This window comes from Urtica dioica, chromosome 3 (assembly GCF_054948205.1).
Source record: "Urtica dioica subsp. dioica isolate 48M chromosome 3, U.dioica_male_clone48M_v1_H2, whole genome shotgun sequence".
In the NCBI taxonomy this organism is placed as follows: domain Eukaryota; kingdom Viridiplantae; phylum Streptophyta; class Magnoliopsida; order Rosales; family Urticaceae; genus Urtica; species Urtica dioica.
The window spans coordinates 41,687,900-41,707,191 of NC_142758.1; the positions used below are offsets into that span (position 1 = coordinate 41,687,900).

The 19,292-nt window shown below is 32.9% G+C and overlaps 1 protein-coding gene and 1 non-coding gene across 2 annotated transcripts; one reads left to right on the forward strand and one right to left on the reverse strand.

Annotated features, from left to right (window-relative positions):
• Positions 1-3,606: 3,606 nt before the first annotated feature.
• GRF12 (general regulatory factor 12) lies at positions 3,607-6,821 on the reverse strand. The gene is made up of 7 exons (XM_089609982.1): positions 6,586-6,821; positions 5,511-5,817; positions 4,838-4,925; positions 4,626-4,735; positions 4,404-4,552; positions 4,271-4,320; positions 3,607-4,153 (listed from the first exon to the last, which is right to left on the reverse strand). The coding sequence occupies exons 1-7, from the start codon at positions 6,659-6,661 to the stop codon at positions 4,148-4,150; spliced, it is 786 nt and encodes a 261-aa protein (XP_089466108.1). The 5' UTR covers positions 6,662-6,821; the 3' UTR covers positions 3,607-4,147.
• A 1,784-nt stretch (positions 6,822-8,605) lies between these two features.
• On the forward strand, positions 8,606-8,678 carry TRNAA-UGC (transfer RNA alanine (anticodon UGC)). Its single transcript has one exon. It is a non-coding gene; the product is annotated as a tRNA-Ala (tRNA).
• The last annotated feature ends 10,614 nt before the right edge of the window (positions 8,679-19,292 follow it).

Genomic DNA, 19,292 nt, shown 5'->3' on the forward strand with positions numbered 1-19,292 from the left:
CTCATCTCATGAATGCAACTTTCTCTCTTAGCTATTAGATCAATATTTACGAGATTTTATTTTCTGTTTAAAGAGAGAATATTTAATTATGAGAGAATAAATTAAATATCTTATTTCCTTTAAAATATTATTCTCTCCTAGTATTCATGAGAGAGAATAAAGGAAAATATATTATTTCCTTTTAAGTATTATTCTCTCCTAACATTCATGAGAGAATAAATGACAAATCTTATTTCCTTTTAAATAATTTTCTCTCTCTTTTATTTAAACAACTAAAGAGAAAATATCGGTAAGTATAAACATGGTGAGGAACGAATTAAACCACACGGCCAAGAGGGTATTGACGCAATCCCTTATGCTCATGTCACCAAATTTCAACTTCCTCATTTTGTGCAAGTCCCAATTGCTTAAACCTCAATTAATTATTTATTTACTTGGTCCAACAATAAACAAATAAGTAATTGATTAATTATTTACTTGATCAAACAATAAAAAATAATGGATCAATTGATTATTTACTTGATCAAACAATAAATAAACAATTCTACTATAAATACTTTATTAATTCAGTAAATACCCGTTTTCTGAATTTAATATTGTCAATCACCATTACCGCTTGTGAGATCTATAATAATGAAACACATTATTATTGAAGGTTCTTTATTCGTCTTATCGAAGCCGAATCGGGGACTATGGACCTAGTAATAGATGCTTAACAAATCTGATGAAAAGACGAAAAAGTCATTTCTCTTTTCCACATCAATTTGTCTAATCTTGGTCAGACTCTACCTAGGTACGCCAAGACTGAACTCTCCTTTAAACTAAAATTATATTTATTCATCGTGACGAGTGTCCACTGATCTAGTTAGTTTGTGATCAAGATCCTCCAGGTTCAACCCGTATCGAGAAATGTCAATTAATCTGTTATACCTTTCTTGATACTTATATACCCTAAGCATTGTTGCTTCCACTGGTGAGTGAACATTGACCATCTTTCAGACTGGATTTCGTATCTGTCAACGACTTCCCACTCGAATCATGCTCCGAAACTCCCAAGACATAAGCTGTGATTAGCATGATAGTAACCTTTTAGCGAATGAATCAAAGAGCGCGGTAACATGATCCAGTGTCCATGATCACTTCAGGATTTAGATCAAGTCTCACGGGGACCATCATAGCGACCCCGGTTAGTGTGTCCTACAGTACTTAAACGACACATCTACAACCAAAGTCTGTCTGGGTCGTGCACTTACCACAAATGCAGAATGCTCGCACGTCGTGATCAACCTTCACTAGTGTTCCACATATATGACTTTAGATACAGCTATCCAGGCATGTATCAGTCATCGACCATGTTTTAGGTCACCGCCCGAACTCAGGTGCCTAACACGTGACTCAGTTTAATACGGAGGCTACGGATGATAGTTGCTATTGATTCTGATATTCAGAGTTCAACCTACTAATCATATGTTGCTAAAAAAGTAAACTATTTTTCTATTTAGTAATCATTTATGATTTATTCATTATCTTTTGTGGGCAAGAATTCCTAACAAAAATCAGTTTTGATTGGTTATGCAGGTGCAGGTTACTTATCAAATCCACACAAAGGGAGATCTCAGACTGGATATGTGTTTATGTATGGAGGGACTGTGATTTCTCGGCGTTATCAGAAGCAAACGCTCGTTGCCACATCATCAAATCATGCGGAGACTATAGCACTACATGAAGCAAGTCGTGAATGCATATGGTAGAGATCAATGACACAATATATCAGAGCCACCAGTGGTCTTCCAACAATCGAGGACCCTATTACACTTTATGAAGATAATGTCGCATGTGTTGCTCAAATGAAAGAAGGATTCATCAAGAGCAACAGAACAAAACACATCCCTCCGAAGTTCTTTTCGTTCACTCAAGAGCAAGAGAAGAACAATGTTATTAGCATCCAATACATTCTTTCTTGTGATAACTCATATGATCTCCTCACAAAGGCGTTCCCCACTTCAACTTTCAGAAAACGTGTTCGGGACATTGGAATGCGTAAATTGCAAGATTTATAAAAAGAACGAACCTACGTCTGCATCACGGGGAGCTTTGCATAGTTGTACTCTTTTTTTTCCTTAATGATTTTTATCCAACTGGGTTTTCCTAGTAAGGTTTTTAACGAGGCAGCATGAAGACGTAAATGTATTACTGGTATGCTCAAAGGTCAAAAATATGGGGTAAATCAAAGTAAAAAAATATGGAGTAAATAATTAATTACCCTATACCTAACTTATTGACTAGTGTACACAAATCTACTATAAATAGATGAAGATGATGAAGGGAAAAATCATTCCTGATTCTACATTTCACTCTTTCATTCTATCTCAATCATTTACTCTCTACTTCTCTCTAGGAATGGCAACGGGTACGGGTTTTAGCGGGTACACCAATACCGGTACCCGTACCCGCCTATTAAAATACCCGTTAACCCGGTTTTTCCAACGGGGCGGGTAACGGGTATACCCGCCGGGTGACGGGTGCCAAAATTGAGCACCCGCTAACCCGTTTAAAAAAAAATAAAAAAAATAATTTTTAATAAGAATCAAAACAACCTACTCATTATGATGTAATCTAATGTTTTCTTAAAAAAAATATCTAGTTTTTTTCCATAAAAATAATTAACGGGCGGGTTAGCGGGTTAACGGGGCGGGTTTAACATTTTCACTACCCGACCCGTACCCGCTAAAATACTAACGGGTAATACCCGTTAGCCCGTTAACTCATTTTGAAGGGGTATTACCCGACCCGTTAAGACCGGGTAACGGACGGGCTAACGGGTTTCGGGTAAAAATGCCATCCCTACTTCTCTCTTCTCTCTTCTAAAATTCTTACCTTATTAGTGTTTAAAGAGTTTTCGATTTAAATTATTCTTTTGGCTTTCATAACAATATATTTTTTTTCGGAGATATGATGTTTTCTATAGTTAAAATAAAGGGTCCATTAAGAAAATAGTCAACTTAAATATTTGATATTGCTAAATACCTAACGTTTGGTAAATCTTAGGTAAATAGTCATTTTCACGTATTTACAGACGTAAATTTTAGATAAATAGCCACCTCCATATATTAGGCCACGTCATTATTTATGGCTATTTACCTAAAATTTACCAAACGTTGGCTATTTAGCAATGTCAAACGTTTAAGTTGGTTATTTTCCTAATTTTATGTAAAATGAAATAGTTTAGAGTGCAAGGGAAAAACCAATTTCTTTCTTTTCTTAAGTCGAAATGTACGCTTTGCATTTATCTAATATTCTATCCCTCTTAAAACCCAATTCCATTAATTTTTTTCCCCATCTTTCCAAACGAAGTGTTAATCTTGCGTTTTGAATTGGGCGGTAGCTTGAGAGCTTTTCTGCAAGGTTAGTGGCTAGTAAAAAATAACTGGCAAGGTTAGTGGCTAGTAAAAAATAACTGGCAACTACATGAACATAAAAAGGGTAACAAAATTAAAATGTACTCCCAAAATATGAGATGTGTACTATAATGTTTAGCTTGGTTTCTTGAATGGCGTGGGTTCATATTTCACACATATAATTTCGATTTTTTTTTTTTTCATACTGTAAAGTCAAAATTATATTTGTAATTTGTACTAAATTGTCTGGATAATGTATGTATTTACATGATGCCACGAATGAGATATTAAATAAAGAAATCAATCAAAAGGTCTTCCAAGAAAGAAAAAAAAAAGGAATATGATAAATGCTCCAACAAAAGTAAAGAGAAACGAAGTCCCTTATTGACTGACAAGCGAATTTTTTCAGGCATGAAAAGCTAGATATGCAACTATGAAAACAAATAAACTTGACAAGAGAGAACATGAAAAAAAAAAAAAAAAAAAAAAAAAAAAAAAAAAAAAACCCTTATGGAAGTTTATCATAAAATTGATAAAATAATGGGAAAAAAATGGTGCACAGTTGATAAATCTTATCTTCTGGCTCTGTAATGGGCCTTAAAGAGATAGATATAATAAATAATTTTGAAAACCCTGGTTCTCAAGTCCATTATCTTCTTGGTCTGAACAACAGAAACTCAAAAACATCCAAAACATGCCTAAGCAGATTCATTTCCACTTGCCATGTGCATTGGCTGTTTCAGGTCCCATCAATGCTGTCAAAAAACATCAACACAAAAATTGAACAAACGTTCACAAGCTTTTTTAGTTTTGACTCAGATAGAAGAAATACATCACTATTAAACCCAATGCCAGTATCGACAATTACTAACCTCAGGCTCGGCGGCGGGTTTGGGTTCTTCGCCTTTAAAGTTGTCATCGCCTGATATAAATAGCCACGTATTAAAGTTTTCCGTTTCAGCATATATGGAAAAACAAATCTCTTTTCATGTTATAATTTTGTACCTCCATCTTCGGGCAAATCGGAGGTCCATAGCGTAAGGTTGTCTCTCAGTAGCTGCATGATGAGAGTGCTGTCCTTGTAGGACTCCTCGCTGAGAGTGTCCAACTCAGCGATCGCCTCGTCAAAGGCTTGCTTGGCCAAATGGCATGCCCTGAAACAATCAAGATCAAAGTTATATCCGACCTATTGTCAAGAAGCCGAGATGGGTAATTTGTTTTCAATACCTTTCGGGTGAGTTCATGATCTCATAATAGAATACAGAGAAGTTGAGAGCCAAGCCAAGGCGGATAGGGTGAGTCGATGGGAGTTCTGTAGTCGCCGTGTTGGAAGCCGCCTAACAAAAAAAAACAAAAAAAAAAACAAGATGGATAAGAATTTGATGTGATTAAATCAATGATAAGCTTAATCGAGTTTCCGATTTCTATTCGGAACATGCCTCGTATCCCTTCAACGATTGCTCAGCCGCCTCTTTCCTGTCTTGGTCAGTCTTGAACTCAGCAAGATAACGGAAATAGTCTCCTTTCCTGATTTGGCCAAATGAATAATGTGTTTGAAGAAGTTAATGGAATTTTTTGTCATCTTTGGAACCAAAAAAAAAACAAAAAACAAGCTGTCATACTCATATCTATTCACAAACGTACTATAATTAAAAAATCTTTTGGCACACAATTGGACATATCCTACTCAATCACATGGGCAGCCAAAAAAAAAAAAAAAAAAAAAAAAAAAAAAGAAAACAGAAACTCACATACATATACAGACCTTTAGGAATATATTTAATTTAACACACAGCATCAACAAGGATAAATGGTTACGAAACATTGAGTATTTTTCTAATGGATCTAAAAACAAAAAATTAGGTAAATAGCCGACTAAAACATTTGGAATTGCTATATGGCCAACGTTTCGTAAATCTTAGATAGATGACCATAAAAATGACATGGCCTAATAAATGAATGTGACTATTTACCTAAGATTTACGCCTGTAAATATATGGAAGTGGCTATTTACCTAAGATTTATGAAACACTGACTATTTAGCAATGTCAAACTGTAAATGTGGTTATTTACCACTATTTAGCTAATGGACCCTTAAAAAAAAAGACTCACATTTTGTAGTAGAAAACAGTTGCTTCTCCGGAGGAGGAAGAAGGGACGAGATGCTCGTCGATGATTGCGAGTATGTCGCTGCAGATCTTGCAGAGCTCGTCCTCGACCTTCTGGCGGTACTCTCTGATCAGCTTCACGTTGTTCTCGTTGCCCTTCGATTCTTCTTTCTGCTCGATCGATGACATGATTCGCCACGAGGCACGCCTTGCACCGATCACGTTTTTGTATCCCACAGACAGGAGATTTCTCTCCTCCACAGTCAATTCCACATCAAGCTTCGCGAGCTTCTTCATGCACTCGACCATTTCTAAAGGGGGGGAAAAAAATATTATAAAGAGATCCATTGGAATAAAAATTCCACCATTATGCGGTCGAATCATAGAATACAAGGCCTTTTTTTTTTCCAGGTTTAAAAATGATTTCAACAGTATTAACGCGATCCTTTCAAAAAAAAAAAAAAACAGTATTAACGCGAAAACAATTGAACAATCAAATACCATGTAATTGTCCGTGAAAGCTGATTACGACCTTGCCATAGATTTTTATTTTATTTTTATACCAGCATATTATATTACTATGAAATAACCATGACAAAACTTTAAATTTGTCCTTGAAAGCTGATTACTTTATTTCTATGTCAAAACATTTCCGATCTGAGTAATGGAAAAAATGATTTAAAAAAAAAAAAAAAAAAGAGGCGAAATTGACAAGTATGGCTATGAAAAAACGCCACTTATTTAAAACAACAGGTTTCAAATCTCGACTAATTCAAAAATCCCTGAAAAAAAACATTCAATAGTTTCCAATAGCAGATCACATTTACTAGACTCTCATTTCATACAATAGATCTAATGCAATCTAAACAAAAAAAATTAAAAAAATATACATTCATGATAATACGAATCCAACTCAAATGAACACTATTGACGCGCCTTTCACCACTAAATAAATAAAAATTACAATAACTGATCTTAAAATAAACCGCTTAAACATATCAACATTTAACAGATCAAAACCTTTGAAACGAATGAACGAAGTCAATTATCTACATTTAGAAAAAAAATTATTTTCTTACCTTCGTATCGCTCGGCTTGCTCGGCGAGCTTGGCCATGTAGACCTGAGTCTCTCTCTCCTTCTCCGAAGACGACATGGTTTCAATCACAGATCACGAACTCCTAAATAATATATCGAATCGCTGGAGATTTTCTTCTTCTTCTTCTTCTGACAACTCTTCTGTTTTTTGCTTGTAGGAAATGAATATAACTGCTTTATATTTTGAAAATTTCTTTTTTGTTGTTTTTACTTTTCTTTTTTAACTGATTTTTTTTAAGATGCGAAGAAAACGGAAAGTGAAGGGTATTGGCTGACCAGATCTGGCCGTTGACTTTCGAGAGAAAAGCGCACTTTTTTTTGTGCATCGTCGGATTCGTTCGATTTAATCCAGTGATGTTTACGAAGAAAGGGCTTTTCTGTAATTTCAGAATAATGAAATAATATTTATTTATTAATTTTACTCACGTTCCTTCCTACCAATCAATTATTTTACCCATGGTCCATTCCGTACTCTCCACCAAATATAGGCTAGTAATTTATTTTAAGCAACGTGATTTAGCTCGTCGCTATCTTTATTATTACGTCTTTTAAAAATAAAGTGATATACATAGAATTAATTTACAATAAGTGGTACTTAATTTCTTATATGAAGTAATATGACAAGATTCATGTCATTTTACAATAAGTGGGTACTTACACAGAATGACGGAGCCAGGATTTTCATCAATGAGGGGCAAATTTGAGAAATATATTTTAGGAGGGGCATTATTGAAAAAAAACTTACAAATTTGGGTAAAAAAATATAATTATTAGTAAAATTTAGGGATAAAATAATAAAAAAAAATATGAAAATTTGCGATTAAAAGAATAATTTTCAAAAATTGAGTGGGGCATTGGCCCACCCTGGCCCCCACTCGGCTCCGTCACTGCTTAACCAATAAGTGATATATGTATCAATTGTGTTGTGTTTCGAATTTTCCCTTTGGTATTTATGTTGGATTTCATGCTGGCTTCTCGGTACGGAAGCACACGGAAGGACGGGCTTCCGAGACTTCCCGCGCGGCTACGGAAATTCCGAGTTCCGTGTGGCACGGAAATGGCAACTTGATTTCCGTGGAGCGACGGAAGTGGTTGTAGGGGATCGAAGGAACAGGACGGAAGGCAGGCTGCACAGCAGGTTTGTTATTTTTTTATTTTTTTTTAATCTGGGCCGTTGGATGTAAAATCCAACGACCCAGATTATTTTCGCCATTAACGCAGCTCGGCAAGAAGCAGTTTCGTCAAATATTCACTCGGCACGGAAAAACCATTTCCGCACCTACGGAATTTCCGTGTGAAACGCGACGGAAAGCTTCCTTCTGGGAGATCGTCGGAAGGTCACGACTTCGGTACGGGAGTTCCGATTTCGTCCGATGCCCAGGATGAGTTGGATTCCATGCTATTTTTTAAGTATAATTTTATTTTCCAGAGGAATGGAATTCCGATTTCAATATAATTGGGATCCGCCCAAAATAAATCTCAGGCAGAATTTCGATTGGATCTGAATGGAAGTTATGTTCTGTCATTTAGCTCAGGTTTGATTACTTTAAGAGTTTTTTTTTCGAATGACAAAACATTACTACATTGTTTTCCAATATTTTAAATTTCTATTTTTTTTTCTTGCTATAAAAATTGTTGTTTGTGTATCTGGGAAGGAGTATATAACATTTATGAATGCATTATAATTTATATTCCAATTGATGGGACATTATATTTCTAGCCAGTAAGTCAAGAGTCAATACACAACTAACAAAGAATTGCGCAACTTAGTCAATGAACGCATTGATGTGCAAATAAATTTGACTGTGTACTAATAATGAGAAAAGGTTAGTCAATTGATGACTCGAGAAGAAAGATAAAATGTTCCCATCATGATATAATTGCGATAAGGATTGTTTCACTATAAGTTTGTTTATGGTAAGAAGAAAATAAAGTTCATTTACGCATATAAAATCAACGTCAATTTAAATTTATTAATTTATGATAAATTAATTTAACAATTGGGGATGTAGCTCAAATGGTAGAGCGCTCGCTTTGCATGCGAGAGGCACGGGGTTCGATCCCCCGCATCTCCACTTTTGGCGATTCATTTTTCGAAGTACCACGATTTCCATATAATTATATTGTTCTCTCTTCTTTCAAAGATTCACAGGAGTTTGTAGTTTTGTATTTCGTAGTTTATTTAAATTTCAGCCGTTATGTTTCCCTTTACACATCTAATTAAGTTAATAACCACAAGAATTTCATAAATTAAATAAAAATATTATTTCTCAATTCGTTAAAAAAAAAAAAAAAAGTATAGACATATGATCCAAATTCTTAATTTAATAAACTTAAAACCAAGGAAGCAATTGTTTCGACACTTGTAATCATAAGGTTCTTATAATTTATATATTTTGAGTTAATTTTTGATGTAAAAATTCACCTCAAACTGATCTTTTAAGAAAGAGAGATTGATTCTGAATTATATTACAGAAAATTAGGAAAATAATCAATTTAAGTGTTTGACATTGTTAAATGAGATTTGTAAGTAACTAGTCCACGTTTGCTAAATCTTACGTAAATAGCCATAAATGATTACGTGTCCTAATATATGGAAGTGGCTATTTAACTAAGATTTACATCAGTAAATATTTGAAAGTGACTATTTACCAAACGCTATATATTTAACAATGTCAAACGTTTAAGTTGGCTATTGTGGGGGTATAAAAACTCAATTATTAAAATATCATTTCCAATGGGGTTAGGCCCGATTGAAGCCCATAATCAGTCTGAAGACCAGCCCACGATATCAATTACGGGCCCAATTAACTCTTGGCAGATCGACCCAAGCCCAGCAACATTTCCCGACTCGGTGAGGGACGCCAGTTCGACCACGTCTTCCTGATCCGTAGGATCCGTCAAAGAGCAGACCACGCCGCGAAGATCGGATCTCGGACGACTACGACCTCGGCGAGGAAAATGGATCGAGGAACACGTGTCTTCGGCCAGAAGGTTCTATCTCGCCTATAAATAGAAGAGGAGAGGACAATTTTCGCACACGCAAGCTCTTATTCTCATTTTTCGACATTCTATATTGTATTCTTACGTTTATTGTTTTGAGCTCGGCCTGTTGAGTTCGTCACCTCGCCCGTTTGTAACCTTCTCTATTAATAAAATTAATTAATATTCGTATATTAGTATAGTTCTTTATTACTAAATTGTTTCTTATACGACGCCTTTCTAAACCCCCCTTTTAAAATATTTTATCATCACATCTTTTATTTGTGATTGTTGATCGATCCCAAAAATCGACATCAACAGCTATTTTCCTAATGGACCTTTTATTTTAATAGGTCTCAAACTTTCGTCAAGAGATCAATCACGCTCGCAAAGGATATGAAAATATAGGAATGTTCACGAGAACCGTCAAACCAAACAACCCGATCATCCAAACCAAACCGCACTTTTTTCTAGTCTGTCCGATAAAAAAAAAAAAAAAGTTTGAGTTGTAACAAACCTAAACCGCAAGTGTTTTAGGTTGGTTTGATTTTTGTTAGTCATGAGATTGAGTTGAACCGAACCAATCCGATCTCGTTAGATTACGAACTTATGCTCACGAAAAATGAAGAAATGTTATTAAGGTAAGATAAAAAAAATTACACCATATGCTTATGATTTCATAATGAAAATATAAATGCATTTTTATATAGTTAATTATTTTGTAGGTGTATCTTTGAGCTCATGACAGTTGGCAAATAGATATTACAAGTAGACTCGTTATGACATAATACTAATTTCTACAACTCTTTTTTTTTATTACGTTATGGATTTTTTATGAGGTATAAATTTTTTAGAGTATAAAATTTGAGATGAGACATGGTTTATTTTTTCTTAGTATTTGCATGTTTGTTTTGTTTAATTTGATTTAACGATTCTATTTTGTATATTTATTGTGACTTGTGATCAATTAACCCGAAAAAATCGATTTAAGCCACCCTAAATAAATCAAACCAAATCAACCCGATTATTATTAGTTTGGGTTGGTTTGGTTTCGGTACTATAAACGGTTTGGGTTGGGTTATAAAAATGAAAAACCTAAGATTTCGGGTCGGGTTTATGAAACGTACAAACCCGAATAATTCAACCCGACATACACCGTTTATGAAAATGAACAAAATGTATATTTATAATAATTAAATAACACTATCTTATTGATCTTTGAATGAAGTACAAAAATAGATGAAGATGAACATATGAACAATAGCAATGAGCTTGATTAGCATCGTAGGCATGTAAAGAGACTAATATTGATGCCATCTATGTGCTAGACGCCGGTATTTGTAGCTCCCAAATGGAGGTTCCGAACTCCACCATCTTTCGGGGACATGATGCCGAATGAGTCGTCACCACTCATTGTAACACGTTTGATGTTCGATTCAAATTTGATGAGGCGATTAAGTAGAATTTATTGAACGTGGTTTTGTCCCAAATATCTGGGAATGGTCATTAAAGCGGTCTTCCACAAAATACATGTGTGAGTTCGACGAAGCAAGCTAGACCATGCTTAGCTCGTTGCTATTGAGGGCTAAACCTCGAATTATCCAACTCATCATTCAAGGATTCGGGCTAGTCTTCTATTAGACTAGCTCAATGTTCGGAAATCGGGCTGGACCTCAATTGATATGCTCGATAATGCTTTGAGATTGGACTAGGTTCGGCCCATTTTATCGGGCTGGTCCTTGGATCCGAATATGCTTTGTATTTGTGATGTATTATTCTTGTTGGCCCAAAAATTTGTTTATGGGAAGGACTAAGTCATATACCAACATCAACTATAGTTAGTTGAAAATGCCATATATTTGTTAGAAATCAATGGGAAATAGAAAATAGGCTTTCAATCCATTTTCAAAACTTATGTTTGTTTTTTTATAACTATGGTCATGAATTGAATTATAATTAAGTTAGCCAATTTTTATCATCAAGAATCTCTCTCTCTCTCTCTCTCTCTCTCTCTCTCTCTCTCTCTCTTAGTTTTACAATGAGGCATCGTCTTGAATCATGAACATTGAGGAAATCCCAAAAAGCTTGATTGTCCAACTTCTCTATCACATAAGCCCATCAAACATCCAATTTGAATTGTCTCCATACTACGCCGAAGTCCCAATCATGGTTTCACCATTTCTATACATTTTTTTTTACAATATAAGACTTGAAAACATATGGGAATATATATTCCGTCGTATTCACCATTACAAATGTAAAATATATGGACAATTAATGAATATGTGCGACATTTTTTTAGCGACTTCTAAAGTCTTTTTTGTAGTAGTTTTTTTTTCTATGTCTTTAACTTTATGTGATTTTTCCACCTTTGTACCATTATTTTCTTTCAAATGGTAAATGTATCACCAAATTGATGTCTCATTTTCATCTTTTCTTTTGTTTGTAATGTTCACTTTACATTTAAACCTCTTATATAATACTTTCATCTTTTTTTTTATATATAACATAACTTTTTATTTTCAAATGGTAAACCAAACGCCAAAACATATCTCTTTTTCTATTAGCCGAAGACCACAAAACCATCTTGCATTTGAATTTTAGCACATTTTATGTAATACTTTAGCTTATTGTATAAACATAACAATTTTCTTCAAAATGTAAACAATCCTTCGAAATCTTTATATCTTCATTTCTCTACAACAAAAACTGTTTGTAGCGTCGCCTGAAAAGGATGCTATTTTTACAAAGTATCGGTGTGGGAAAGCGCTACATCGGACGACGTCTTAGCTATTTGAATGTTATTTTTTTGAAAGCAACGTCCATGTAAGAATTGCTACCGAGTAATTACGAGGTGTCGATTTCTAAAGTATGCTAAAGCGAGATTTCACTTGTTTAGCAAGCAACGCCCCCGTATAATACTTTTATTATTTAACTAAGATTTATATCTGAAAATGACTATTTACCTATGATTTACCAAACATTGGGTATTTAGCAATGTCAAACGTTTAAATTGGCTATATTCCTAATTTTTTGTTTATTAATAGGCTTCGGTCTTATATGCAAGCGACGCTATTTTTGCAAGTTCTAAAGCTTTTTTTTTAGTACTCTTCTTTTTTCCTTTGTCGATCTTTTCCCATATTGACTTGTTTCTCTTTCGCATTTTCTTTTTTTATTAGTTTCAATTTTCATTTAAAAATCTTATCTAATAATTTATTTTTGATATAAACATAACTCTTTCTTATCAAATGTTAAATCAGACCCACCAAATTTTTCTCTCTTCGTTGTTTTAGGCGTGCTACATAACAATCTTGTATTAATAGATTTATTTAATATGCTACCCTATTAGATAAACATAATTTTTTTCCATAATTAAATTAGTTCCTTCACATTTATATATCTTTATTCTTTTATTATTGTTTTTAAATTTTTAGCAACAGAGTTAGCGCTTTTTTATCTAATATTTTAGCATATTGAATAGTATAATCATTTCTTTCAAAAAGTAAACAATCCTTCTAAACCTTAATATCTTCATTTCTCTACAACAAAAATTGGTTGTAGAGTCGCTTGAAAAGCGATGCTCTATCTCTAGAGCATCGGTCTGGGAGCTGCTACATCAAGCGACATCTTAGCTCCTAAATGTTATTTTTTTAAAAGCAACGCCCACGTAAGAATCGCCAGCGAATAATTACGAGGAGTCGGTTTCTAAAGTATGACACACTAAAGTGAGATCACTTGCTTAGCGTGCGACACCTTTATATAATAATTTTATTAATGGGTGTCGCTCTTATATGCAAACGACGCTATTTTTTCAAGTTCTAAACTTTTTGTAGTACTTTTTTTTTTCCTTTGTCGACCTTTTTCCCTATTGTACTAGCATAACTCTATTCTTTCAAATCGCAAATGTATCGCCAAATTGACGTCTCATTTTCATCTTTTCCTTTGTTTATAATTTTCATTTTGGATTTAAACATTTTATATAATATTTTACCTTTTTATACAAACATAATTTTTTTTTTCAAATGGAAAATCAAACTCCAAAATTTATCTCTTTTTATCTATTAGGCGAAGACCATGAAACCATATTGTACTTGTAGTGTATCGCATTTTATCTAACATTTTAGTAACTTGGATGAACATATTCATTTCTTTCTAAATGTAAACAATCATTTGAAATCTTTATATCTTCATTTCTCTACAACAAAAATCGATTGTAGCGTCGCTTGAAAAGCGATGCTCTATCTATAGAGCATCGGTTTGAGGAGGCGCTACATCGAACGGCGTCTTAGCTATTGGACATTACTTTTTTTAAAAGCAACGCCCACGTAAGAATTGCCACCGAATAATTACGAGGTGTTAGTTTCTAAAGTGAGACACACTAAAGCGAGATGTCGCTTGTTTAGCAAGCAATGACCCCATATAATATTTTTATAATAGGCATCGTTGTTATATGCAAGTGATGCTATATTTGGAAGTTCTAAAGATTTTTGTAGTACTTTTTTTTTCCTTTCGTTGATCTTTTTCAATGGATTTGTTTCTCTTTTTCACCGTTTTCTTTGTTTATAATTTTCGATTTCCATTTAAAAATCTTGTCTCATAATTTACTTTTTATATAAACATAACTCTTTTTTTTATCAAATGGTAAATCAGACAAACTAAATTTATATCTCTTCATTTTTGCAGGCGAATGTTACATAATAATCGTGTATGTTAGCCTATTAGATAAACATAAGTATTTTCTTTCAAAATGTAAACTAGTCCCTTCACATTTATATATCTTTATACTTAAATATTATTGTCTTTGAATTTTTAGCATCAAAGTTAGGGCCTTTTATCTAATATTTTAGTATACTGAATAATATAACTATTTCCTTAAAAAAAAAAATTGGTTGTAGCGTAACTCAAAAGACAATGCTCTATCTATAGATCATCGGGCGACGTCGTAGCTCTTGGACATCATTTTTTTATAGCAACGCCACATAAGAATTGCCACCGAATAATTATGAGGTGTTAGTTTCTAAAGTGTGACGCACTAAAGCGAAATCGCTTGCTTAGCGAGCGACACCTCGATATAATAACTTTATTAGTGGTTGTCGCTCTTATATGCAAGCGACATTTTTTTTGCAAATTCTAAGGACTTTTTTGTTTCTTCATCGACCTTTTCCCATATTGTACAAGGATAACTCTCTTCTTTCAAATGGTAAATGTATGACCAAATTGATGTCTCATTTTTATCTTTTCCTTTGTTTGTAATTTTAATTTTGCATTTAAACCTTTTATATAATATTTGACATTTTTTGTTATATAACATAACTTTTTCTTTTGAACTAGTAAACCAAACGCAAGAAAAAAAAACTATCTATTTTTATCTATTAGGCAAAGACCATGAAACCATCTTGCATTTGTATTTTAGTGCCATTTATCTAATATTATAGCATATTAAATAAACATAACCATAAAATTCGAAATGTAAACAATCTTTCGAAATCTTTATATCTTCATTTCTCTACAACAAAAATTGATTGAAGCGTTGCTTGAAAAGCGATGCTATTTCTATAGAGCATCAGTTTGGGAAGGTGCTACATCAAATGACATCTTAACTATTGTACGTTATTTTTTTTTAAAAGCAATGCTCACGTAAGAGTTGCCACATAATAATTAGGATGTGTCAGTTTCTAAAGTGTGACGCACTAAAGAGAGGTCGCTTGCTTAGCGATCGACACCTCGATATCATAATTTTATTAATAGGTGTCGCTTTTATATGAAAGCAACGTTATTTTTCAAGTTCTAAACTTTTTGTCGTACTTTTTTTCTTAACATTTGATGACATTTTTCCCTTTTGTACAAGCATAACTCTATGTTTTTTCAAATCGAAATGTATCGCCAAATTAACATCTCATTTTCATCTTTTCCTTTATTCATAATTTTCATTTTGGATTTAAACCCTTTATATAATATTTTACCTTTTTTATATAAACATAACTTTTTTTTCAAATGGTAAACCAAACGCAAAAATTTACCTCTTTTTATCTAATAGGCGAAGACCACGAAATCATATTGCATTTGTATTTTAACGCCGTTTTTTTAATATTTTAGCATATTGAGTAGTGACTCATCTTGGCTTCTCGGCACGGAAGGACGGATTTACATGGCGCGCGTGAGCCTCACGAAAGTTTCGTGTGCCGCGTGGCTTGGGGACGGAAAATTTCCTTCTGACACGTGGCAGAAAATGGCAGGGCCTTGTGGAAGGCATGTCAGCGTTTATTACCGTTGCAATTCGTGTATCAGCATCTCAGTTAAAGTTCAACGTCAAAATCTAAGTTCAGCATTTATTTTTATTTTTTTAATAAATCTCAGCCGTTAGATCATCAACGGTTATGATCTGGACGGCTAAAAAAATCGTTATTTGACCGTTGGCCCTCCGATTTTACACAGTTCTTTAAATTTTAACCCACTTTTTATTTCTCCTATAAATACATCCGAATTATAATAATTTTAATCACAACTCAATCTCTCAAACTCTCAAAATCTCTCAAATTCTCTCATATTCTCCAGATACAAAGATTATAAGTTTGTATTCTAAATTTATTTTTATAGATAAGTTTAAAAATAATTAGTATATACTTAAGTTTTTTTTTTCCTACTTATTTTTATATACTTAAGTTAATAATTTAAATTTTGTTTAGATAATTAAGTTTATAAAATATTTATCATATACTTAAGTTAGTATTATAAATTTTTTTATGATAATTAAGTTTATAAAATATTTATTATATACTTAAGTCAGTGTTCTAAATATTTTTTTTAAATAGTTACGTTTATATAATTTTTATATCATATACTTAGGTTTTTTTTAAAAAAATTTTATATAGTTACGTTTTAATCATAGTTTATAAAAAGTTTATAATGTCTGGAGAGTCATCATCTCACCGAGGTTCTCGCCGAGGTTCACGTGAATCGCGCCGAAGTTCTAATCGCACTCTCACGCTGTCGCAATCACAACAACAAGATGAGCAACACGACGAAGTTCAACAACCCTCTCCACCTCACCAATTTCCACAAAATTCGTTAAACCTTTCTGAAAATCCCAATTACATCGAATTCCAACGACCACAATGGTATCCACCAACTAGCCCGATTCGCCCCGATCTCCCCTTATCAACTTGAATATCTACCACAATTTCTTTCACAACAACCTCCACCTCCTCCCCGTCCAATTCACGAACAATATCATACACAACATCCTCCTCACGACCAACTTTCTACCTCGCATCAAAATCCACATGAAGACCCTTACACGGTGTACCGAGAACAACTCCATAGATCTGAAGAATAACAACAAGAGGCACCTCCACCCCTCAACACGAGCCACCACCTCTGTGAAATCCCGAATTTTAAGCTTAATTAAAAAGCTAAAATATTTGTGTTCGAGTGACGTTAGTATTTTTTTTTTTAATAAAATAGTAGTGAATGATTTGTTTATGTGGTATGTATGCTTTAGGGTATTTTTTTTATTTAATATACTCTTTAGATTACCAAAATATGAATATAATATATATAAGTTATATATTATAAATAAGTTATGTATATACATACTTTACATATATTATTATAATATATATATATATATATTTATAAAGTTAACGTTATTATACGTTATATATTAACGTTAATATATATATATATATATATTTAAGTTAATATAATAAGTTATTAACGTTTACATAATATATATAAGTTAACGTATATATTATAATATATATATATATTATAAAGTTATATAATAAGTTAACGTATATTTATAAAGTTAACATATTTATATATATATTATAGCTATATTATTATTATATAAAGTTAATGTTTATATATACATATTACATTATTTTATATATGATAATATAATATAGGTTATTATACGTTATATATCGTTATATATATATATATATATAAAAGTTACTTATATATATATATATATATCAGTGTGTATCCATTTTAATAATAATAATAATTAATATATTAATATTAAAAGTAGGATTAGGGTTTGGGCTTTCAGGGTTTGGGTTTTTAGGGTTTAATTAAGCCATATATAAACATCTCATCATTTTCTTTTCACGCTTCTTCTCTGCTCTTCCTCCCCCATTCCTCTCTTTGTTTGGAAATTTGTAGCTCTAAATAGGTATGCTTTCTTTTCTATCTGGTTCGGATTCCTTGAAAACGGTTTCTTGAAACGCTTGTCTTGGTTTCAAAAAGTATGGTTTTGCGTTGATTCTTTTTGGAAAAGTTAGGTTTAAGTGTCTTCTATCTAAATCTTTAATCGAAAAATATTTTTATAAAATAAAGAATATTTTCTGATTATCTTAAAAACGGTGCGCACACAGTTTTTGGCAAAAATTTTAAAGTTAGATTTTTGTACTTCTTTTATTTTTAATAAATAGTTAAAAAAAAATTTATTTTGGCCGTGGTTCCTTTACAAAAAGTGATCAAAATTATGTTTTATACGTACTGGAATTTTTACAGAAGTTTTCTCAGAGTTTTAGTTTTTCACCGAAACCCTAATAACCAAGGGTATTTTCGTAATTTCACGTTGAATGTCGTTTTTCTGAAAATTTTCAGAATCTAAAGTATGTCTTGAAATCCATTTCTAAGCTGATCCACGTAGTCTTTTACCCCGATTAGGTTCCAAGTCGTGTAACGTCATTTTCCTTCGACGATCTACGATCGTAACCTTCGATATCCAGGTGAGAATAATCTCACTACAACACATATTAGTTCAAAATTAAATATGATGATTTATAATTCATGTTATAGTTTGTTTAATGCTTTATATGTTGGAGTAGGTTTTTCTTTATTTGATTGTGTGATTGATTGTAGTAGTTGGATTTATGCTTGGTCAACTATGCTGTGTTAAGTTAAAGTAGATTTGAGAATGTACATGCTTTATATTTTTAGTCGTGTATTGTATGAGCATATGTTTGAAAGTTTTTATGTACATGTCATATCTGTATGAAATGTTATTTTAAAAGTGAAAAGATAAAGATAAGCAAGGGAGTCGTTCGTCTCAAGAGGGATTAAGGAGAAGTTTTCCGGGCCGAGGCTCTAATGGGGAAATTTCTCGGGTCGAGGCCCTAATAAGTTTAAAAGATAGTTGTCTTGAAATCCATTTCTAAGCTGATCCGGGTAGTCTTTTATCCCGATTAGGTTCCAAGTCGTGTTGAACGTCATTTTTCTTCGACGATCTACGATCGTAACCTTCGATATCCAGGTGAGAATAATCTCACTACAACACATATTAGTTCAAAATTAAATATGATGATTTATAATTCATGTTATAGTTTGTTTAATGCTTTATATGTTGGAGTAGGTTTTTCTTTATTTGATTGCGTGATTGATTGTAGTAGTTGGATTTATGCTTGGTCAACTATGCAGTGTTAAGTTAAAGTAAATTTGAGAATGTACATGTTTTATATTTTTAGTCGTGTATTGTATGAGCATATGTTTGAAATTTTTTATGTACATGTCATATCTGTATGAAATGTTATTTTAAAAGTGAAAAGATAAAGATAAGCAAGGGAGTCGTATCGTCTCGAGAGGTATTAAGGAGAAGTTTTCCGGGCCGAGGCTCTAATGGGGAAATTTCTCGGGTCGAGGCCCTAATAAGTTTAAAAGATAGAGCGAAGTGTGGGACTTTATAACCCCCACATCTTCGT

What these genes read in the sequence shown, in the direction of transcription:
- GRF12 (XM_089609982.1), bottom strand. Translation starts at nt 6,661, where the DNA reads ATGTCGTCTTCGGAGAAGGAGAGAGAGACTCAGGTCTACATGGCCAAG. An exon ending in AATCGTTGAAGGGATACGAG is followed by an intron (nt 4,736 to 4,837) that starts GCATGTTCCGAA and finishes TTTTTTTGTTAG; the next exon opens with GCGGCTTCCAACACGGCGAC. An exon ending in CGATTTGCCCGAAGATGGAG is followed by an intron (nt 4,321 to 4,403) that starts GTACAAAATTAT and finishes TATTTATATCAG; the next exon opens with GCGATGACAACTTTAAAGGC.